We start from the raw sequence: 24182 nt of genomic DNA, 5'->3' as shown, positions 1-24182 counted from the left end.
AGAAAGGAGCAGAACAACCTGTATGATATTGTCAAGCGTTTTGGAAATATGAGGTCCAACGGCAAGCACATGAAGGAGCTGAAAGCGTAATGTCCACACCACAAAACCCCTCACTTGCTTTTCTCTTATTCTTTTTCCTTTGCTATTCCAGCCATACCTTTTTTATGTTTTATTTTTAATTTATTTTAGTAGACAAGATTCTTTCATGTTATATCATTTTCATACAGCTCATGTTTAGACAGAACCAAAATCATACAATGTGATGCAACGTATGTCGACCTGGGTGATCTTGTCGAGTCTGTGAGGCCACTTGGTAAAATGTCGAAGAATGTAGTTGCGTGTGGTATTGACTTCATCAACAAGCATATGGATATTTGTCCCGATAAGACGATCATGCAGTACAGTGTGACCTGCGAAATATGGGATGGTGACTTCCACCATAAAATCCTGAGGAAGCATTTTGCTGCGCATCGTGAATTCAAGCTCACACTGACAAAATGTGTGAGTGTTTCCTCCTTGTTTGCACATTTTTTTGTCCCATGCTATGTTTTGTCAGTGGCTATGCTTCACATGTGGGCTACATACTGTTTTTGTGACAGATGTTTCATGTGGCAACAACTGCCATGTAAAATAAGTTTAACTACTTTTTTAATGCAACTTATGTGGGAATTTCAATTAAAATAGTTGACAACTTGTTCATACATGGATGAAAACTTCTTTTAATTACACATGGCGAATAAACATTCTCTACGGGCGCATTTATGGACACTCGCTGCTTTTGTCATTCATGTACCTCTTACTGCATCCGACAATATATTTTCAAATCATTGTTCCTACTACATCATTTTGCTGTTTTTGATTTCAACTCTGCTTTTTTCCCTTTATTTTTACTTGCAGGTACTGTTCCCCATGTTCCCACAGCTTGCACCACAGGACCCACATACCAAGTGTGGCCACCACTACGCGATTTTCCTTGACCTGAAGAACCAACATTTTGAGGTGCTTGATTTAATGCGTTTAGAAGCTGATGCAAACCTTACTGCACATGCTGAATTCTTCATCAACAACCGCAAAGAGACATGGAACCATCACTACGGAACTTCAAGGGTCCAGATCGGTCATTTTCCAATCAAGTATATCGCGACAATGAAGCAAAGAAACCGGTAATTACTATATTTTTCATGTGTCCTCCATACCAATCCCTAAACCTTTTTGTCACCTCTGCATTGAAGTTTATGATTTTTTTCCATTCTCTTGAGTTGACCTGATTCTTTTCTTTTATAGGCATGACTGTGGCTTTCACACACTGGAATACCTTGCAAAGTGGGAAGGCCGGCGGGTCCCTGTCGTCGCAGCTGCAATGGTCGTTGAGCTCCACAAAATATAGACATGGAATTGGTTGATGAATGAAGATTTCAACACGCGGGCCAACACACGAGAGTTCATAGAGGAAGCTGTCAAAAAAGCCAACAAGTACAAGTGATCACGTGGTTCTCCATACCGCACGCCTACCTTACATTCTGTGGCTGAGGAATGTAAGGTATCAACTTGTTCTTTTTAAAACTATGTCCGTGCACTATGTTATGACTGCATCCCCCTGTAGCCTAGTATATAGTGGTGGCGCGTGAGTGACATTGAATATTTGTAATATATGTGTGGATATGAACCTACTTAGGTGTGACAGCAGCTACATTTATGTTTGAGTACTGTTATGTGTTTGTGGTTGGTAGCACCAGTCGGGTGTTTTGAATGCGTCTATGATGCCTGAAAACATGACAAACTAGATCATCGTTGGCGCGCGTTGCCGCGCCCATCTTTTTAATACGAAATGTTAGGTATTGATGCAATGTTGTGTAGGTATTTTATTTAAAAGTAACTATATGTAACTATGTATAATTTTATTTTATCTAAAAGTTATAGTAGTTGTAGTATACATATTATTGTGATTTTTTGCACATTTGTAGCATAAGATGTTCATTATAATAGACCAAATTCCATTTGCAGGAGGCTAGTATTTTTCTCTCAAGATCATGCATGTCAAGATCCTCTTGGACTTTAGGCCTATAGTGGACACTCCACTTGGCTCACTAGATGATGTTTTTTTACGATCACCACTTTGCCCATAGAAATTGGACTTGAAATATCTACTATTTTTATGACTGGTGAGTAAAAGAATGGCTAACTGCAAACATAAAGATGACAGAATATCGGAACTGATTTGCAATGTGATATGGAGACACCGAGATTCAGTTTAAAAAAGGAAAACATCGACATTAATAGAGAAGCTGATGTGAAAAAGAAAAACAGAGAAACTGCAGACCATTACTGTGCAAAACGTTCAGGTACAAAGTAACTAAAGACTGTTGGCTGCTGGCAAGTGTTGTAGACACACTTAAAATAAAGACCAAACTGTACGACAACACAAAACAGTGTTCATTCTTTGTGACAAAAAAGAGCTCAACACATGGTGTCTCATAACTATTACATTATTACCTGAGGGAAGATCTTATAAGCATTTTTCTTATGTTTCTCAAGCACCAAATCTACAAGTAGCAAGGGACATGACCGAAGAAGCTCAATCTAATCATCGAACCTCGTGAAGCAGCAGTACCTCCTCTTTTTTTTAGAACGAAGGCTCGCGAAGAGCCCGGCTTTGAATTAACAAAGCCATCAACCGGCCAGGATTACAAACTCTGGAGTACAACCTCGACACAAACCATAAAAAAGAAAACAGGGCAAGATACAATGGTGCAGGGAGCAGCTCACATGCCATACATACAACAAACTGAAAAAGGATCTACATGAAGCACCAAGCTTGAAGATGACAAGGCCTCTTGCACGCGCGAAGCCTAGGAGAAGGGGGATGCCGGCGAAGGAGAGGAAGATCAGATGACCGAGAGAGGCAGCCATTGCCACAACACCTGGGACCAGCCGGGAAACACCACCATCCAAATCCATCATCGAAGAAGGCCCCTGCCTCCTCGCCTGGCTCAAAAGGCGTCGAACCGTCGACAATGAACACGTTCACCCTAGAACCTAGATGAGTGGCACCGATGGCATCCACGTTGTTGGGACTAGGCGGACGCGACCTGTCGTCGACTTCTCACCTAGAGCAGAGCATCACCGAAAACCAAAGACTCGGGCATTCAAGAGGAGAGCAGCCAGGATGAACTAAGGAGCAGCAGCCAGGGACATGGCCTGAACCAGGGGGAACACTACCACCGCTGGAGTTTACTGCTGTCGCCGACACCCACCGCACACATCACAGCAAAGTCCAAATTCCCACCTTGCTCCCAAAGCAGCGCCTTCAAAAAGGATACGGCGCCAAGGGCGTCGCCGCCGCCCAACAGCGTTGGGGTTTTCACCCGGGAGGACAAGGGGGAGGGGGTGGGAAGGTATACCTGACCAACGCCTCCAAGAAGGTGCGCGGCGCCCACGGGCGTCGCCGCCGTCACAGCCAGCGGGGCGGCTAGGGATTTCTCCTGGCAATCTTCCCGTCCCCACTCCCACCCGGCGAAGAACCGACATCCAAGACGGAGCCGGCCAGATCTAGGGGGAGGACTTGCGAATCCGCCGCAGAGGGTGGTAGGCGGCCAGATCTAAAGCCGCGGAGCCGAAGCCGCTGCCGCCACGCCCTGGCTCGCATCCACCGGATACCTCGCCATCCACACGGCCGAGGGGCACCGGCCCGCACCTGCGCCACCATGCGCCGAGGATCCGGTGGCGCCAATCCTGCCGGGGCCGTCGCCCCGGGTCCCGAGGCCCCCCGCGAGTGATGCAGGGCAGCAGGAGAGGCCCCGCCGCCACCTTCATCAGCAGCGCCCCGGGCGAAGCCGGCGGTGAGGAGAGGGTTGGAGGGGGAGGAGACGGCGGCGGTGGGCTAGGTTTTCGGCCCTCGAGTCGCCCGAGAGGGCGAAGCGAGGGAGAGAGGGGGGAGCCTTGTTATGGACGATCCTAGTACCTCACAATTTGGTCTGTTAGAAAGGTCCGTCGTGCGTGATGAACTTCTCCAGCTCCAGCTCCTTCCTCGTGTAAATCTTGACGACATCTGGGAGGTTGGTGTGTGGCTTGTAGTTCCCAAAGAAGGCACCTTTCAAGGTCTTGCCACTGAGGAAGTTCATCAGGTGGGTATTGAATGCCACCTCCTTGTGTGGGACACCCACCAACCTAACAATGCCCCACCCCTGCACTCAGACTTCATGACTGAGCTCAAAGCAGAAAACACATCAATGCTCAGAATGCTCAAACTACAAGTGTATCGAGAACATACATCCTGAAAGCATTCAAAGGAAAATATCATGGCATCGACGTGGCAAGTGCAATCCACGGCTCTGTTGACTCCAATGTTTGTCATCTCAACAAGCACCAGGAGCATAACTCAATTGCAAGCATTTGATACAATATGGCATCCCGTGAACAAATTAAGAGATAAATGTATGCTCGGGCAGAGAATATAACATACCTCATGCACTGGCTTGGTGTGATCCTTTGGGTTTACAAAGTCAGTGCAACAAAATTTCTTAGCTGGCTTTTTCGCAAAAGTTCAGTATGTGTCCGTAAACAATTATGAAAATGTATATATATTTTGTTTCTGAAGATAGCAGTAGACTTTAACTTGTTCTTATTTTGCAGGGTTCAAGTCCTCACTAATAATACTTGATCCCCTATCCATCCTGGTCCCGTCCATAGCCTGATCATGTGAAAAGAACATACAACAACGACTGACGTTTATAGGGAATAATTATCATCAACCTCCAATAGTATATTGTGGTAGATAAAATATCATGTTTCACTTAAAGCAAGGCTTACAACTCCAAGGCTAAAAATCGCCACCCTCAAACCCTTTGCCGTTTTTGCGAGGCATTCTAAATCTGAATATTGCGTTTCATTGGGAAATAACGGCATCGGAACAATCACTAAAGGTAGAGGTCCGGACGAAGATGAATCTCAGTTTCCAGCTGATGGTGAAGTGTGATGGCCCATCACCTATCAGCATGCCCCGGTCGACATTGATCCTGTAGAGGTCACAAATATTATAGTGAGCACATTCCTTGCACTGGCCAATGAACACTGGCAGGACATGGTCATCTGGCACAAACTCGGTCACGCCCTCTTCATTGCTCTAAACAATGTTGCGAGGGAGAAATAACTTGGGAAAGGACTTAGATCAAAAAATATTTAAATGCAACGACTAATAGAACATTAATTGAAATGACACTGCTCCAAATAATCCACAAAATATACAATTATGTGCATGTGTTTTCTTGGAGAATTACTAATGAGCTAAAGAAGAAAAACACGAGGTCAGGAACACAGAGAGTAGATCCCTGCCAAAGAATATGAAATAATTTTATTTTACAAAGCACACTTCTAGGAAGCTTGTGTGATGAAGTTGTCGTATGATGTTTCTATCCCATGGCAACAAATATGATGCTTGCTTTTTATTATTAGCTACCAGGAATTTTGATTCTATTGCAGATTATACCCATTTGTCAAACACCTGATTGCAATAATCGACAAATATGTATATCTGTCTAAAAATCTAGCCATGCCAAAACTAAAGTAGTTTACACAATCAAAGCATCACCAAACGAGCACATGATAGAAATTGCATGAGAGAAAAATCACAAGGAAGGGTAAAAATGTTGATAGAGGGAAACATTAGCCGAAAACCATACCATTTGATGGTTTGCTCCAGAGTAAGATGGGTGATGGACCGGGAGAGCACCAGGCGAGACAACATGCATATAGATGCATGTAATGAAGCATCAACAAGTTGGGAAAATTGAAACGCATATCTCCATTAGTGTTGCCAACAACTGGCATATCATCTGCCATGAATGCCTCGAGGAACTCACTGTTGATTGCTTTCTTCAAAACCCAATGACTTTCTCTCATTGATTTGCTTCACCTAACAGCCCACATCGGTGTGCGGCCCGGAAGGCCCGAAGCAGCTTTACCACATAGGCTCGCTCCTCGACTGGATGGCGGATGCCCGTGTGAACACATCGCCCACATCGGCTCAACCGGCTTGCCTATCCACCCACAACCTGCGACTGCATAGACGGTATTTTCTTTTGCCCGTGGCTCACCAGTTCGCAGCTCGGCTAGTATCTTCCACAGGTGCTTGGAGCAAAGGTCCTAGTCCGCTTCATAAATTAAAACTTGGAGAAGGTATTTCATGTACGCAGCACCGAAAAATGATCATGAAGACATTATTCCTAATTTTTTCTAGTAGGTTCATTCCACACTATTAACAAAACAAAATGATTCCATTACAAAATTTTAAGCAAAGTGAACAGTACAGAACACGCCTAAGAGTACACTGGCATGATGTTACTACAAGTCTACAACCGAATAGAGCATACCATTATATTTTGTAACACCCTATTACCTATTAACAGATGCCACTGCAAAATTATGAGAACGATCTACCATACCTGAACACTAGCTTCCTCCCTAATATCTCATTTGCCTCATCGCACAATGTTTTTACCTACAACTGGCTCAATCAGTACAGAAGAGAACTCATGGATTCCATGAAATATTTGTAGGGGTTAAGTGAAATACCCGGAGAAGCAAATCTGCATGAGTAGATTGTCACCTTCGAGGAGGGGATTTGACATCAACTTCCATTGGAGGAGAGGACATCACCAGTGGTCATGACCTGCAGATGAGCACCCATCCACCCTTGATGGTGCCTGCTGAGGTCGTAAGGGCGGGAACGCCTGCATGACGGGGAGGAATACATTGGCGGCTGGGAAGTCCCCGCCTTTCTCTAGCTCGACTCATCTTCCCATCCTCCCGAGCTCATCCTCTCATCTTTGTCACACCTTCGACCTTCATGGAACAACGGGACAGGGAGGCGCCATGGGGAGGTAGCACAAGGAGCTGGAGGTAAAAAAAGGAGGGACAAAGGAGGAGGGGGGTTGCGCAATCGCCTAGCTAGGTGCAGAGCGAGCAAGAGGAGGGAAGGGCGCCGCTGCCTGAGATCCCTTTAGCAGCGGCGGCGATGTCGGGGAAGGGGATGAGGCGCTGTGAGAATGGGCTGGAAGCCTGCAATGCGTAAAGGAGGGCCCGCGTCTCTTTCGTGCCAAAAACTATTCGCCCGGCGCCCCCGAGCGCCGGGTTCGGGCTGGGTCTGCCAGCGCTAATTTTGGCCCGAGCCAGCGAAAAATGGGCCCTTGGGGACGCGACTGGGCCGATTTTTTGGCGCTGGCGGCCGAAAAGTCGCCTGGGGGGTCTTCTTGGGGGCGCGGCTGGAGATGCTCTCAGGGGTGGAGGCCCAGTTAACCACAGACTTCAGATTTTTCTCCCAGAGTAACTGCCCTGAAGGACGAGTGGCCCAGTTCGCAAAGTTGAGTTGATCGAACGGCCAGAGATGTCCGAACAGCGAGATCCAAAGGTCAAAATCGCTGATAGCGTGAGAGAGCTGGAAAAGTGTTCAGTTATAATGTATCTAAATATAGTTGATCACACACAGTTAGTGAAAGTAATCGTTCCATTTTTTTGGCTTTTGTTTTTTTTTGCATTACTAACTGTACCGGTTAGCATGGTAGTTGATAAGCAGTCGTTACCTTGTGTTTTTTGCACGCGATCGTTTCAACTAGTTTTTTCATAGTATGCGTACAATACAATATGTGTGGAATAAAATGTGTTGACTGAAACGGAAATCTATGCGATGGCAGATTTAGTAGAAATAACATGGCAGATGCAGTAGAAATAACATGACAGATTCTATATAAATAACATGGCAGATTTAGTACCACCCATGGGGCAATTGTAGTCACTGATTCATGTCATTTTCTGTCAAGTTCTAATGCCGATCAACAGTCATTCTCCCATTTTTTTAAAAATATAGACCATCTACCTTACAAAAATGTCACCAACACCCAAGTGCCTATCCTCCAGAGTTGCTCACGGATTGCCCGTCCCTTTCTTTGTTTTCTTGTGTTTTGCTTGAATCTCCAACCCCGATTTGTATCTGACCTCTTTTGGATGCCCTTTTGTGATGGAATGGGGTGGGTTCCTGACCTGGGTTTGCGTGCTTGCTGCTCCAGATCCTACCTCCAAGTTTTCAGATGATGGACCCATGGACGAAGGCACACTTGAGGTGCGGGGGAACCTGTGTAAGGCTTCTTCAGCCTTCCTCTTTTTGATCTCATCAAGCTATCTTTTCAGGGCCTTCCTGTATTTTTCTGCCACCCTCGCTATCTCATCACTCTTGCATGCTTCATCTATTAGTTCAACATAGTTCTTGGTCAACACAACGTGCCTCACAGCTTCCATGGCTGTCTCTGGTCTCTCATCATGCACAACCAAAACTGCATTTGATGTTTGTGGCCCCAACGCATCGTCGGCATCCCAAGTCCATCGCCGCCGTATGAAATGGCGGGGCAATCGTGTTACCGCGACCATGTCCATTACTTTCGGTATGTGACAGCACACAATTCCGTCCCGTTCGAATTTGCAACATTGGCGGTAGTATTCGCCTTCGTTTATCAAGGCCTTCACGAAGTAGTTCCTTCCCTTGCCCGGGTCTTCAGGTTCTGAATCTGACATGCCCAAGAGAGAACACACCTTGAATGTATGTTCGTCCATCTGATAATCCGTGTACATGCTGGAACGCTTTATTTCCTCCTGGAATCTGCATTTTTTTGTGTTTTTGTTAAACTCTTTATATGATGCTTTTGTAGCACCTTATGTTGATGTAGGTCGTAACATACCAAACGTATCTAACATCAATGATGGCATGGAAATGCTGATTTTTTTTCGCACATCTGGTCTTCTGTTGTTTGTTTCCACATGGCAACTGCATGATATTTTCACATGGCAACTTCATAACATTTAACATGGAAAATGCATTTCATTTAACACGGCAAATGCAGTTCATTTAACATGGCAAATGCAGTTTTGGGTCACATGTCAACTACACATCATTTCAGACGGCAACTACAGTTAATTAAACATGGCAACTACAGTTCAACCCATAAGGCAACTATAGTTGATTTTGCATGGCAACTACATAACATGTTTACAATATATTCACTGGCTATTTTTTAAAAGATCAGCAAGTCAAAAAAAAGTTGGCAACTGCATTGCATTCTACATGTCACCTACTAGCTGCATGCTTGTGCAAATTAGAATGGTAAAATTATTCACTTGTTAAAAATCTTGTTGGTATATATCTTGCTCATCTGCCTTTCCATTGGTAAATATGTTAACAATTTAGGCTGCTTGAGCGCGGTGTTTGCTTCTTGCTGTAGCTCAGATCCCAGTATTTTCTGTTGCAAAGCGGTGTATTGCTTGGCAAACTGCGGCAATGAGTTGCCAGGGCTCACGTACCGCTTCAAAACAGCATTGAACCCTCGCTGCGCTACATAATCTGCAGAAATGGGAAGAAGCACTACATGAAGTAGGCCGGCACCCAGTACATTCGCTTCTCCCACAGGCTAGCGAGTGTCTCGTTGTCTTGGACTTGATATGTTTCAATCATAGCCGTCCAGCTCCGTTCAAACTCCTCCACCGTCAAGTTGTGGTCCAGACACAACTTGAATGCCTTTTGCAACTCTGGACGGTCAGTAAAGAATGGTCCTAGCGTCTCCTCAGCCTTCTTAATAATATGCCACCTGCAGTGCATGTGCACTGCCAACGGAAAGACCTCCTTTATGCCTGCACGCATGCTAAAATCCTGATCTATTATTATGTTCATCAGAGCAAGCCCACCCATGCACTCCAAGAAGGTTTTCAACATCCAAGTGTAACCATCCGTACCTTCGTTCCGAACGAGTCCGCAACCGAGCTGCAATGAGTGATTGTGGTTATTTATTCCTATGAATGGAGCACAGGGCATCTTGTACATATTTGTGAGATATGTCGCATCGAACGAAATGCAATCACGGAAATGTTTGTAGGCTCTTCTTGCAGCACCATCCACCCAATACATGTTTCTGACACAGTACTCATCGTCCAATCTTATCCTGTAGAAGAAATTAGCATCCACTTTTGCTTTCTCTTCGAAGTAGGCTATCGTGTCTTCTATGTCAGCCAACCTACTCTCTCTACGGTACTTTGCCTTTAGGTTTGTGATGTCTGCTGGTATATAGGGCATGCTACTCAGTCTACCATCTCCGCTGTGGATCAAGGACAGTATCTGGACCATTCTTGATGGACCGATGTTACAATCATGTAGCAGCTTTATGAATTTCTTCTCGAGGGGGTGAATCCTTTGTGGGCGCTCAGAAATTTTACGAGATCAAACTTATTTATGAGTTCATGGTTGTGTTCGTCGAAATATTTGGTGACCACCCACAATGCTCCATCTGCATTTAGCTTACACCGGACAGGGCATTCCGTCTTGACAATGATGCCTCTCTTTCATTCCGGCACGACAGGCGCAGCACCTTTACCCTTCTTGTTCCTTCGTGCCTTGTAGCGTTTTATCTCACCTCTGCTGTATTCGTTAGTTTTTTTATTTTCCTATGGTATTCAGTGTTCACCACAAACTCATGGAACATTGCATATCTCTGGTAGAATTCCTTGGTATCTTCAAACGAACCAAATCCCTACCCAACATACGGTGGTTGAGGTACCATGATTTCTGATTGCCCATCTTCTTCATCCCCTTGTGCTTCGTCATCAGTTTCATCATTCACTTCAGTATCGGTGGTTGTTTCATCTACTTGAGTGTTGCTTGTGCTGGTCTGTAAAGGTGTGCTTGTCTGCATTGCTGGAACGATTGCCATTTCTGACACTGATTCTGCATTGTTGTGGCAGGATTGTTGGCTGGCTGGTGGAATGCTTCTTCCTGTGCTCAGAGGTTCCCGCAGTAGATGTCCCCGCGGCGCTCTTGATTGTACTTGAAGGTCCTGAAAAAAAACAGGTGCGCGTGTAAGCACTATTTCAATGGCAGGTTTATCGTAACGGAATATAGCAGTTGCATCTGATTTGGCATGACATTATTTATATAACAAGTCATGGCATCTGCATGTGGCCATGCATGGCAAGTGCAGTTTTTCAGCCATGGCAGCTACAGTCTAACAAACATGGCAGTTAATGTTGCCAAGGCATGGCAACCAACATCTTTAGCATCAAAACATGGATTCTAGGTACGAGCTCACTAGGCAAATGGAGTCAATCACAAATGTTGCGCACATGCATACAACAATTGACAAATCTAGAAGAAAGTAGATGACTATTTTTGCACGCTTCCACTTGGTAGCATTTTTTTTGTTTTCCCACCACCACCGTGACAAATCCACTTTCCCCCATGCTTTTCCACAAAAGCAAATGCACTACTATTTTGCTGGTTCACACTTTTTACCTTGTTGTGCCGCATGTGCTAATCGTATTTGGTCTGTCATTCCAATTTGTTGTGCTCTATCTGTAATAGCGTTGGCCTGCAACTGTGAAGCTTGCCATGATACGTTTGCCGATGTGGTTCCACCATAACAACCTGCGATCATTTTTTAGTAGTTGGTCAATGCATGGCAACTGTAGTTTGCACAACATGGCACATGTAGTTGTTCAACCATAGCACGCAGATTTGTTCATACTTGTCATCCATAGTTGTTTAGACATTGCAATCACATTTGATTACACATGGTAACTTCAATTGACTTGCCATAGCAACTGCAGTTGTCCAGACACGGCAACTGCAGCTGTCCAGACACGGCAACTGTGTTTTGCCAAGTCACCACGTAAACACCAATGCCACCTATGTTCCTTCACCGGATTCCCTGTCCACAAAATCACTTCATACGACTCACCTGTGTACGACGTTGATGGCAGGTACATGGTTGCCGCCTGTTGCCACTTGCTGCATGAAGGTCCTGCATTTTCCCATATAACTTGTAAGTCTTTGCCATCCTTGCAAGTTTAATTTCCTGGTCGCACCAGTATGTTTCTTTTTCGTATGCGTTACCTTAATTTGCCACGTTGAATACTTGAAGTTGGTTGCCCGCACATCTGTCAGCGTTAGCGCCCTATGCCTGAACTTGCCATGGTATCCCTGTGTGTGTGGTTGGGTCATAAGAACCTGCGAAAAATGACATTGTAGGACATAAGTAGAATGCCATTTTCCTCGTCACAAACATGGCAACTGTCCCTTTTTTATCATGCATTATACCAATACTCGTGTACTGCTCTAGTAGTGGCAGTAACGGCCCTGCAGAAATGAGTTTATTGTACTCTACTACATCCCAAGGGGGCGTTTCCGGCCTTTGAGAAAACCAAGGATCGGTGCCGTCTTCATGATTCATTTTTCCGCTTTTTCTGCCACTGTGTTTTCGGTCACTGCATGAACAAGAATGCATCAATATCCGCAAAATGCATTCTTGCTGTTTGCACATACAAGATAACACGATAATTTTATCACATTTCTTGTGTAGACAACCAACACATCATGGCAAGTAGGACATGCACATTCATTCTATTTTCTAAAATCTCGATGCCACTTATCATTTTACACCGATGGCAACAGCTAAGATAATATGATGGCAAGCAACAACATAACATGGTGGCAGCTGACAACAAAGATAGGTGGCAACTAACATCAGATATTAGTGGCAATTAATTTTCTCCCTTCCTAGGCACCACCCAAATTCCTCCTTTCTTCCCCTAATTTTAGTGAATTCTATACGTCCTTTTGAATCAACTACTCGCAACAACCCAACCCATAATTTTAGTTCAAATTTAGGATAGAACATGGCAGATCTGGCATATGTTGGTGGGCAGAGGGGGAATACACACAAATCCATGATGTGTTTGCCATGACAATTTGGATCTAGTCGCCATCTTCGTGGGCAACGTGGAATTTCAATTTTCTGGATAGAAGAAGGACAAGAAACAGGAGGAGATCGGAGATCGACCTGTTAGCTCATCGTCGCTGGGGGGCGGGGTGGGGTGGGGGTGAGGGGTGGTGAGGCGCTATAGATATGGTCTGGTTCCCATGGCAACTATAGAAGGAAGACGATGGTGGTTTGGGATCGAGAGGTAGGGGACGACGGCGCAGGTCGCACTGGGGTTCGAAAGCAGGCTGGTACGACGGGCGCGTTGGGTCGTGCGGGCAGCGCGGTCGATCGCCCGGACGTGTGGGCGATTCTGCCACACACCCGACGTGCGGGCTGTGGCTGCGTGCGCCCGGACACCGTCGTGCGGGCGGGTTTGTCTCTGTGGCACACAGGGCATGCGGCACAACCCCCTATATGCCACACGTGTGGCAGTTATCGGCGTCCTTCGAATAAACATTTATAATAGATCCGGACCCTTTTTTTTCTTTTTTTTGGCGAGAAAATTTTTCGCTCTATTCATCAACTGTTAAGGCCCTTTTCAGAAAAGAAAAAAAATAAGAAATGGTTTAAATCTTAACATGATAGAACTTTATTTTTTGAAACTTTAACATGATAGAACTTGGTATGTGCTTGTGGTTATGTACTGATCAAATTCTGCCACACGGTGATGTAATTTGCAACACTAGCACTCGGTTTGTGGAATCCGGTGGCATCATTGCGGGGCTTTTTTTGGTTGCAAGCTACTCTGCGGATGATTTTCCACGAAGCGATGCACGACAGTAATGTTTGTGGCGGACAAATCTATGGCCGGTATTGGGCAAGAGAAGAGGAAGCTAAGCACTAGCCTCGGCGATCCAAAGTTGGCTACCGAGCTGCAGTAAAGCGCGTGGCCTACATGAAACATCCGAACAATCCCTGCCGTCAGGACTCGAGTGGATGGATCGAGGGTCCTGGGCAGAGTAGAGCAATAATTGACGCCTTGACTGTTGCTTCATGATGCTGCGCCGAGATTCTCGGTCAGGGAGCAGGATACGAGCACGACGGGGGCGGGACCTCTGGCGTCTGAGCACGCGGGACTCATGCATGCCTGGTCACTTGGCTGTGTGCACTGCACGCCGAGGAGAGGACGTCCCCGCGGAGGCGGGGCGACACCGGTACACACAACACACGCGCGCAGGGAGCAGAGCCCGATCGATCGACGGTGACAGTGAGAGCGAGGAGCCGAAGGACGCGGCCGACCGAGCGCGTCCATTCAACTGGCGCCACAGCGGCCGAACCGAATCATGGTGAAAGAGATGGAGAGGACGGAGACAGAGGTCGCGTTGTGTGATTGTGTCATGTGTACTGGAGGAGGCTCGCAGGCGGGAAGGGGAGGCAGACATGCATCATTGATAGGCGTGCAGCCAGCCACTGCGGCGACGCTGCAAAGCCAGAATGATCCGTTCCAGTCGACTGGGTGCTGCCTGCCCCCCATCTAGTTACTTTTTTTTACTGGAGCGAGCGATGCTGTGCCACTACTACCCACCCAACGTGGATGTCCCGTCACTTTCTCACCCTGGCTCAGTCGCAATGGAGGTGATACGAGGAAAGATTTCGCACTTCTTTACCCGCACATAATCCTTCTGCTCTTTGTGGCGCCAACTGTTCCCAGCCCCGACGCTATCAACACGAATGCCTTCTAGAATTTCCAGGTGATTTGAACAGCCTGCCACGCTTCTGCAGCAGCGACAGCAGAATGACACTTGTAAAACTTCGATCTGTCCACTGCTGTGTACAAGGTTCATGTTCTCCGCAACATCTGAACAAGCAAAGCAAACCAGTGCATAAAACAGTGGCAACGCAGAAACAATGGCAGCATGCAGCCTGAGAGCACAAGGTTGACAGATCCAAATCCGTAACTGGTAGCTTTGTATTATTACACAACACCATCATCACCACGAAAACACAATCAAGAATAAGGATCACAACATCTACCTCTGAAGCCTAGCGTTTCAGGTGATTCCCACTGCTCTCACTTCTCACTTTTCGGTGACAATTCTACACGTATCATTCCCGAGGGGTTGGAAACAACAACGACACAAGTATATGTATGAACTCACGACGATAAGGCCATCCGCCAAGAGGCATACAGAAGGGGAGCAATATCACGACTAGAAGCTCCTGCAAGTTATCGAAAATATTCCTGTACCTGAAGTGCTTTTACAGGGGGAGAGGCCACGATGTTGCTGTTCGTTGCTGCTTTCGCGGTGAGTTGTCAAGCATTAGCTTCAACTTTCATGCGGTTGCTATGCTATCGTTCTATGGGCTTGTACAAGACGACCGTTACATATTTGGACTCAAATCTGTGGGTTACACCAAGAGCCACCAGCGGATGGGCACCCCAACCCTTCTCAATGAAAAGGTGGTTGAGGACGATGTGCTGGGGCCGTGCACATATTTCCTCTGAGTTCTGTGAGTTAAGAACGCCGAGGTGAAGCTGAGACGGAAGAGCAGGTGGCTCCTTCGCAAAGTCCTTTTCCTCGGGTGCCAGGAAACTGTAGCTAGATTCTGGAGATGGAGGAGCCTCAAATTCTGATACACTTTCAACACTTTCAGGAACAAAATCCTGCACGCATGAAAAGAAATTCCAAAATTTAAGAGGACAATGGAAGGGGCAATTTCAACATGAATATTTACAATTGGCTGAATGTAGCTATATTGCTTTCTTTAATCCCATAACTGCTCCAAATGTCATTATTAGTTTTGCTAATCCCAAGTTGACATCTAAGTTCCTTATAAGTCCCATATTGTTTATTACCAATAGTACGTAATTAATCGCCAAGAAAAATACGGAGTAGCAGCCAATGCAATAATTTCAATTCTTGAATTCAAGTACTCCATATCCATAAACAGATATTTAACCAGCACCGAACTTAAGGCAATAATCAACACCTATTAAATATAAGAATCAGTGCAATTAATACAGAACAGGTCCTTCCAGACAACTGTACAAACTCTTGTCGGTTTAATCATGGAGCGAACAGCCTCTCTAGTTCCTTCACATTTATTTATAACCTGATCTAAGAGCATAGGATGCATAACTTGAGTCAAGCTAAAACCAAGTGCGAGTCACGATAAGTTGCATAAAATATATTTGCATCTGATCAATTTGTTTCTTCGCAAGCATGTTGGTCAAGGAGGGAAAAAAAAGGTTTCATCCTTGCAGAAGAAAACTCACATGAACATCAAGAAGGTTAACAGCATTGCCCATGGCGTCAGTTTCACATGGAAGGTCAGGAAAACATCTTCTCTCTCCATCTACAACAAATCTATAACGATAAACTCCAGAAGGAAGGATCAACAGAAGAGAATGATCTTTTCCAGATTTCTGCATTGGTTTCCTGCGATGCACGTATGAACATCAGAATAAAAATTCCTGCATTCCAGAGTTACAGTTTTACTGATGAGGTCTTGCATTGAACACATACACGGTGTATTTCCATAAATTTTATTATTATCAGTCAAACCAACGAATGGCCAGTGGGTCCGTAATCAAGGATATAGTGTGATTAACGGACGCTGCTTCAGCACCGTAAAGGCACCTGCCTTTGGATCCCTGACATGTGGGCCAGCCACCTGTTGGGCTCACATGTCATAGGCACCAAGGCAGGTGCCTTAAGGCACCAAAGCGCAGTCCATGATTAACAGATCGTAAAAAAATGTATATCTGTTCATCATATGTGCAGTAGTTCCGGTTTTGCGTTAATCAGTTACCTTGATTTCCAGTTATCCCAGGATCCTTCAACAGATACATTCTTTCCTCCGAGAGTCCAAACAACCAAAGCAGGTATTTCCTTTTGAGGAGGGCCATCAAATTCTTCTTCTTGTTCATTCATCAGTATTTCATTGAACACTGGAGTTACATCAGCAGGTCTTTGCAATGGAGGTACAGGTGTCTGCAAAATTGTAGTAATCAATACAAAGAATGTTCTTGCTTCACACATTAAAGATACTAATCCTCTCTGAACAAACATATGACACAAAAGGATGCAAACATTTATATTAGATAGATGAAAATATTTTATCCTAAAAAAAGATAGATGAAAACGTTTGGAGTAGGGTAACACAGATAAGTAGAGATTATAAATGACAGATAACAAAACCCATCTTAGTCATTTAGCAAATCCCAGGATAAGATAATGCTGATTACCATTAAGTTTTGAGACTCTATTGATATGCTTTATATACTAGTTAAGTAGTTACTGGCAACTGAAAGAAATACCTTACATCAGAAATGCTTGGTTTTCTTACCAAATGGCTCAGAATACACATATACACAATAAAGACATCAATATTTAGCCTATGCGCAATAAAGACATCAACACTTACAAGATTTAGTAGTATCAGAATCAACTAAGTACTTGTATTTGTGTTAATATAACACTACTACGATGTATTGATCTAGCAAACCATGATCTAATATCTAGTCTCTGGCCTTCTATCATTTCGAAGTGCAAAACTAAGAAAGATTTTAGTCAATAGTCTCAGAAATCATATTGTAAACCATTAAGACTGGATCTTTTATATCACAACCCCGGACAATATAAATTGCCCAATATCTGTATCTGCCCTATACTTCAAAGTGCATAACTAAGAAAAGTTGTAGTCAGTAGTCGCAGTAATCCGTATTGTTAACCATGAAGAACAGATCTTTTAGATCAGTCACAGCATGACTACCAAAACCTAATATAGCTATTGTTGCGAACCTTGATTCACCACATGTCTACAACTTTTCTTAGTTATGCACTTTGAAGACTAGACCTTGATTCACCAAAACTAGCAAAGCTATTCCAAGGTTGGGATAGCTATTGTTGCGAACCTTGATTCACCCACAGCATGAAGACTAGACCTTGATTCACCAAAACTAGCAAAGCTATTCCAATATCTACGCGTTCTCTCTCCTAGATATAGCTATTGTTGCGAACCTTGATTCACCACGGGGTAACTACTGTGCTGTAGCCAGACGAGCATGGCTGTGACGGACTGGGTAGACATAGGTTTAAATGAGAGAATAACTTGAGGGTAGATTGATTGTTCTTGCCTGACTCCTTATATATCGTCTATTTTGCCTCTGGACCTTTTCTAATACGATTGGACTCCTTAGTCCCGAACTGCTATAGAAACTATGTATTGGCAACAACCTAAGAGATCCACACTTAGTCTTAATGCATAAAACATCCATTGTTTTGGTGTGTCTAAGGTTGTATCTAGGAGAGAACACACTTAGTCTTAATGCATATGTTGTATCTAACCTTGTTTTATAGCAATAAATGAATACACAAATATTTGACGTTCTGCATATTTCACTAGAATAAAATATTCCCTGTCATGTTTTATCCCTATGCTTATAATGCTTGCAGTTCGTCTAGATGCAACAGAATTTTCTCATTTCCATCTGTGCACCTACTGTGATTCATATGGTTCTACCAAGTAAAGGGAAAAATGATTTGGGTGCATGTTCAAGGTAAGAAAGGGCAAAAGGGTATTAACATGCAAATACACTGAAAACAGAAAAATGATAACATCATATTGTGCCATTCCGAAGCTAAGCAGGATAGTCATGCTGTAAGCCTCGATACACTCGTTTCATGGATTTGGATGTGTCCGCTTTACTAGTGACATCAACGGGAAAACTGATAAATTGAGCAGAGGCTGTGGCAACTACTAATTGCATATATTTAGTTGCTTCAATTATTTTCAGTTTAATCAATCCTTATGGCCATTACCCAAGAGAATGGAAAAAATCCTCACGCATTGTTACATCATATAGAATACTTGATGTCAATGCACCAGAAGAGATCTACATTCTGCAGACAGTGATAGCATAATCCCAGGATTGTAGCAGAAGGGTTGGTTCAGAAGTAATAGACAGTATGACACTGAGAAAAAAAATGAGAAGGTGACTGACATACCAATCCAATCTTCAGCCATAATAATAGAAAAATATATACATCAGGTCGCCGGCTCTAATTGAACAAATCAATCCTGTATTTTTCCTTTGAATGCTTAGGCACGACTTGAAGCACGACTGACTGTATATCGAGTATTAATTTCATTTTGAAAAGCATCTAAATTCATGGTCTGAAAACCAGTATCAGTGTCGATATGAACCAGAGCCCTAACAGAAAGCCTATAAATTCCTTGGACAGCCCAAACGGAGACATCATTCTCATGACTAACTTACACATCACCATTACAGTACCTAAAGTAACTATTGGGCAAGGGGCAAACGAAAATTTTAGAACTAACCAATCTGCTTCATGTAAAGTTTTAATCAGAACAGCAAAACCCATAAAAACTCTGTACAATCAAACGACCATTCAACAGTTTGCACATAAAAGAACCACCCTATTTACTGTCCAAGTAGCATACTAGCTTATTCTGAAACGGTTTGCTGCTTAGGAGAAAACAATCAAGCTCGCACAAGCGACTGCCAAAGTGAAACTAGGCAAGATAAACACAACTGGTGTCTTCCTGCATTGTCATTACAATCAGTAATACTAAGATGAAGTAGCAGCAAGTAGGCTTGCGCTCCTTTGCTCTATTCTCGCGCAGGGATCAAACAGTTTATCCACAGCAAGGGCAGCATTAGCTAAAAGTGAATTTGGAGGATACCGAGCCATTTCCAGATCGCGACCACTCCTCACCTTGGGACCCTAGGCCAACCAACCAACCAACCAACGAAATCAGTGGAACCTCCACATCTGGAGATCACATACAAGCACCAGCAGGGGGGAAACTAGGCATCCGAACCGAACCAAACTGTGTAGCAGTAGAGCGAGCAAGGAAATGGAGAAGAGGGTGCGGGATCTGGTGATCTGACCTGGGGCACGAACATCCGCGGCGAGAGGGAGCGGCCGGGGCTCCCGGGCGGCGATCCGGGCCCGCCGCTGGCCCCCACGACGCCCACCGAGCACGCACGGCGCACGTGGTTGGCGCCTCCGCCGTAGGGAGGGAAGCCGCGGGCCGAGGAGTCGTCGCCTCCGTCCTCAACGTCGACGTCGGCGGCGTCGGCCTCCCCGGGCGCGGCGGCGTCCTCCTCCCTGCCGCTGGCGTTGCCCATGGCCTCCCTCCTCCTCCTCCTCCTCCTCCTCCCCCCGCCCCCGCGGCGGCGAAATCACGGAAGTGCCACTCACTGCGTTGTGGCGCTGCTGTTGCGCGAGGGGGCAAGGAAGACGAGCGAGAGAGAGGGGGGAAGGAAAGGGAGAGGGATGGCTGCTGGCTGCGCCCGTTTGGTCGCGTAATTAAGCGCGTGCCGCTGCCTGCCCCTCCTTGCCCGGGAAGCGTGGCGGCACCCGTGCACCCGGCGCTCGTGGGTTGCACCGTCGCCGTCGCGTCGGCCCCACGTGGCCCGCCCGCCGGTCGGTGCAGGAGGGTGTAGCGCACGGAGGTCCGTGTTTGGTGATATGTACGTGACGTGGAGCGGGGCCCGGCCCTGGTCACGGTGCGCACGTTCGGACGGACGTTGGGTGAGGGAGAGAGAGGAGCCTGAACCTGCTGGGTCGGGCGCCGGCTCCGGGGACCCGAAATCCGGCATCCGTCGCTGCGATCTCATTGGCGTGTTGTCTCGCGAATCCTTTGCGTTGAAGAATGAGAATCGTGAAAGGGATGGATTCGTGTTGAGGAACATGGTAGGTGAAGGATTGGCCTTGTGGCGGTTGCCGTCGCGAGTATCACCCATATTCCAGTGTTTGTCGTGCCACTGCAGGAAATTTGGCAACACTGTCGTCGTTCATTTTATGTAGGCTGCGCCTCATCTAAGAGCTTGGATTAAGATTTTCGTCGAGACTACGTACGAAGTTGACGGGAAATGAAAGCGGGTCCACCACGTTTCTCTCTCTAAGGGGCGACCGAGAGGCGATCGCTAGGCGATCGGGAGGCGGCGCCTAGGGTTAGGGTTTGAACGTAGGGTGGTGGTCATCTCCGGGCAGCGGGATCGCGGCGACGGCGTTGTGATCTCGGCTGGCTACGGCGCGGGTTTTCCTTCTCGAAGGCGAGGCAATGGCGTCTGCATCGAGCAAGGGAGGGGGTGTTCCCTCACAGGCGGCGACTCCGACGAAAAAGGATGTGGCGCTGGCGACAGGGCAGAACGCATCCGCGAAGAGGGGATCTCCGGGATCCCCGGCTGATGGCAAGGTGTCGGAGGAGGCCGCGACCCTGTCAGCGAAGATGGGAGGAGTAGCGCTGACTGAAAAGGAGGCGGCTGGTTTCGTGTTCGACGAGCCGGGGCCAAGGAAGAAGCAGGACGTGAAGTGGGCGGTCGTGGGGAAATCGTTTTCGCCGCGTCCCTTGAACAGATATGCTTTTGAAAGAGCGATGCAGAGGGCATGGGGACTCCATCGAGAAGCCCAATTTAAGGATTTGGGCGGCAATATCTTCATGATCAAGTTTGGAAGTGAGGGTGACTGGAAGCATGCCCTGAATAATGGCCCATGGCAGTTCGACTTCAACGTAGTGGTGCTGAAGGACTATGATGGTGTGACCAGGCCGTCTGAGATGATTTTCAACACAATTGACGTCTGGGTAAGGGTAGGTGATCTACCTTTGGACAAAAGAACCAAGGAGTTTGGAGAGGCTCTAGGAAATTGGCTGGGTAAAGTAGTTAAAGTGGATGTTGGGGAAGATGGGCTGGCTAGAGGAACGGAGCTCAGGGTGAGGACCAAAATTGCAGTGCAGGATCCGTTGGTTCGCGGCTTCTACCTGAAGAAGAAACCGGATGATGAAGAGAAAACGTGGTTTGATTTTGCTTATGAGAGGGTTCCTCATTTTTGTTTTGATTGTGGAAGGCTTGTGCATGTAGATGGACGATGTGAACCACCAGTTGACCCGCTTTCCCACTGGGGAGAGTGGCTCCGTGCCTCACCAGGTAGGTCCTCGTCGGGTGCCCATGAAAAAAAGCAATGGAGGGGAAGCTCAAGCATGGGTTTTAGTAAGGAAAGTTCAAGGTCAAGTGGAGGAGAAAATGGCTCGAAAGGACAGGGCTTTGTTAGAGATCTTCCAATGCGTTGACCCCTCTATAGGGAGTACACACCCTCAGCTGACTCCCACACTGGTGGGGTGCAGAACAAAGGGAAGGAGCACGATGAAGTGATCAGCCCACAAAAATCGCACACTGGTGCAAGGGCTGAGAAGGAAAAGGATCTACGGGATGACTTAGAGGAAAGGAGAGAAAGGAATCTACGCAATGAGCTGCACCAAAGGGTCAGAGAGGGAATCATCTCTCCGGAGTTCAGTGGGAGGTAGCAAGTTCAGGGAGAGAGACCAAGTATGGGGCAGCAGAGGCGGCCGGGGTATTATGTTCGTAAACCAAGGAGGGATGATGGTACTGCCCGACAGCAGGAGAGCTACCAACAGTATGTGCCAAAAGAGAAAAAACGTTCATCAAAACAGATATGGGTAGCAAAAGGGGAAGGGGCCAGGAGGGAAGGAGCAGATATGTTCTCTGGTGATAAACGACAGAAAGTGTAATCGGTCTTTGAGCGTATCGGTGATCATGGAGCTACATCGGCGGACCCCGAGTTCCGGGGCCGCCGGGACCAATGAATTTCTTGGCCTGGAACTGTCGGGACTGGGGTTGGACCCGACGGTGGGCGAGCTTAGAGACCTGATACGGTCTTACAACCCAGCGGTGGTTTTCTTGAGCGAGACAAAAAAGAAGGCGAGAGCTATGGAAAAAGTCAGATGGAGTTTGGGGTTTAGGAATGGTATAGCTGTGGACTGCATGGGCAAAAGTGATGGCTTAGCTTTATGGTGGAGAGACACTATCCAGGTTAAAATCCGACCGTAGTGCCAATACTATATTGATGCGGAGATGTCACATGAGGGTAGAACCTTTAGGTTCACTGGAATCTATGGGGAACCTCGTACGGAGCACATGAATAAAACATGGGAAGCTTTACGTTATCTGAGGAGACAAGACAATTTACCTTGGCTTTGTGCGGGGGATTTTAATGAGATTCTTTTCCAAACAGAGCAGTGAGGTGGAAACTTAAGGTGTTTTAACCAAATGGAGGGGTTCAGAGAATGCCTGGCTGACTGCGGCTTGGCGGATTTGGGGTTTACCGGGTACCCGTTCACGTGGGATAATAGGCAAGATGCTGAAGGAAATATACAAGTTCGTCTTGATCGAGCCACATGCGATGATGAGTTTCTTCAAGCATTCCCGGAGACTATGGTGGAACATGTTTTAACAGAAGAGTCAGACCATGCGGCACTTGTGATTAGAGCAGCAGTGTCACTGGACACAGCTAGGAGCAAGGACCCGAGGGGTTTTCGCTTTGAGGAAGCATGGACACGTCATGAGGGTTATGATGAGATGATTTCACGTGCATGGGAGGAAACCAATCAGCAGTTTGGGGAGACAGCGGACATGAGCACCAAACTGGGTGTGATGACCAAGGCCATGCAGAAATGGATCAGGGAGATGTTTGGCTCATTACGTAGACAGATTTCAAAGCTTAAGTTGCAACTGAAGGATGCCAAGGAAAGGTCGCTGCAGACCGGGTATTTTCAGGAGATTAAAGATATTGAAAGTCAGCTTCATGACCTGTATGAAAAAGAGGAAATATATTACCGGCAACGTTCCAGAATTGATTGGCTACAATGGGGAGATCAAAATACAAAGTATTTCCAAAATAGAGCTTCTCATAGAAGGAGAAAGAATACGGTCAAGGCGCTAATGAGGGATGACGGGACCAGATGTGTGACGGATGATGGGATGCGTGAGGTGGCTGCAAGCTTTTATGCTAACCTCTTCAGCACAGAGGGATCGGAGGCGGCAGAGCTACTATTGCAACATATCGACCCGATGGTCTCGGAGGAGATGAATGCAAAACTGACGGTGGGTATATCAGATGAGGAAATAGAGACCGCTCTATTCTAGATGGGTCCAACAAAAGCACTGGGGCCAGATGGTTTCCCGGCGTTGTTCTATCAACGACACTGGTCGTTGGCGAAGAGCGATGTTTGCGTGGCAGTGAAGAACTTTTTATATGGTGTTGCGGCGCCCGACAGCTTCAATGATACAGTGATTGTGATGATCCCTAAGGTAAACTCACCGGAGTTAATGTCACAATTTCGACCGATTAGCCTGTGTAATGTGTTGTATAAGATAGCTACGAAGGTGCTCGCAAACAGATTAAAAGTTATCCTCCCCGTGCTGATCTTGGAGGAGCAAAGTGCGTTTGTACCGGGACGACTCATCATGGATAATATATTGGTGGCGTATGAGTGTGTGCATGCTATCAGGAAGAGGAGTAGGAAGAAGCCACTCTGCGCGATCAAGTTGGATATGATGAAGGCGTACGATAGGGTGGAATGGTCTTTTTTGGAGAGAATGATGGAAAGGTTTGG

The 24182-nt window shown here is 46.2% G+C and overlaps 1 protein-coding gene and 1 pseudogene across 1 annotated transcript; both read right to left on the bottom strand.

The window, feature by feature from the left end:
• Positions 1–3977: 3977 nt before the first annotated feature.
• LOC119283469 lies at positions 3978–11867 on the bottom strand (annotated as a pseudogene).
• A 2796-nt stretch (positions 11868–14663) lies between these two features.
• LOC119285537 (SNF1-related protein kinase regulatory subunit beta-1-like) lies at positions 14664–20041 on the bottom strand. The gene is made up of 4 exons (XM_037564834.1): positions 19654–20041; positions 16545–16726; positions 16009–16171; positions 14664–15396 (listed from the first exon to the last, which is right to left on the bottom strand). The coding sequence occupies exons 1-4, from the start codon at positions 19891–19893 to the stop codon at positions 15082–15084; spliced, it is 900 nt and encodes a 299-aa protein (XP_037420731.1). The 5' UTR covers positions 19894–20041; the 3' UTR covers positions 14664–15081.
• Positions 20042–24182: the final 4141 nt, after the last annotated feature.

This window comes from Triticum dicoccoides, chromosome 4A (genome assembly GCF_002162155.2).
Source record: "Triticum dicoccoides isolate Atlit2015 ecotype Zavitan chromosome 4A, WEW_v2.0, whole genome shotgun sequence".
Classification (NCBI taxonomy): domain Eukaryota; kingdom Viridiplantae; phylum Streptophyta; class Magnoliopsida; order Poales; family Poaceae; genus Triticum; species Triticum dicoccoides.
Note: the sequence above shows the minus strand (reverse complement) of the source record. Positions and strands in the feature narration are given on the sequence as shown.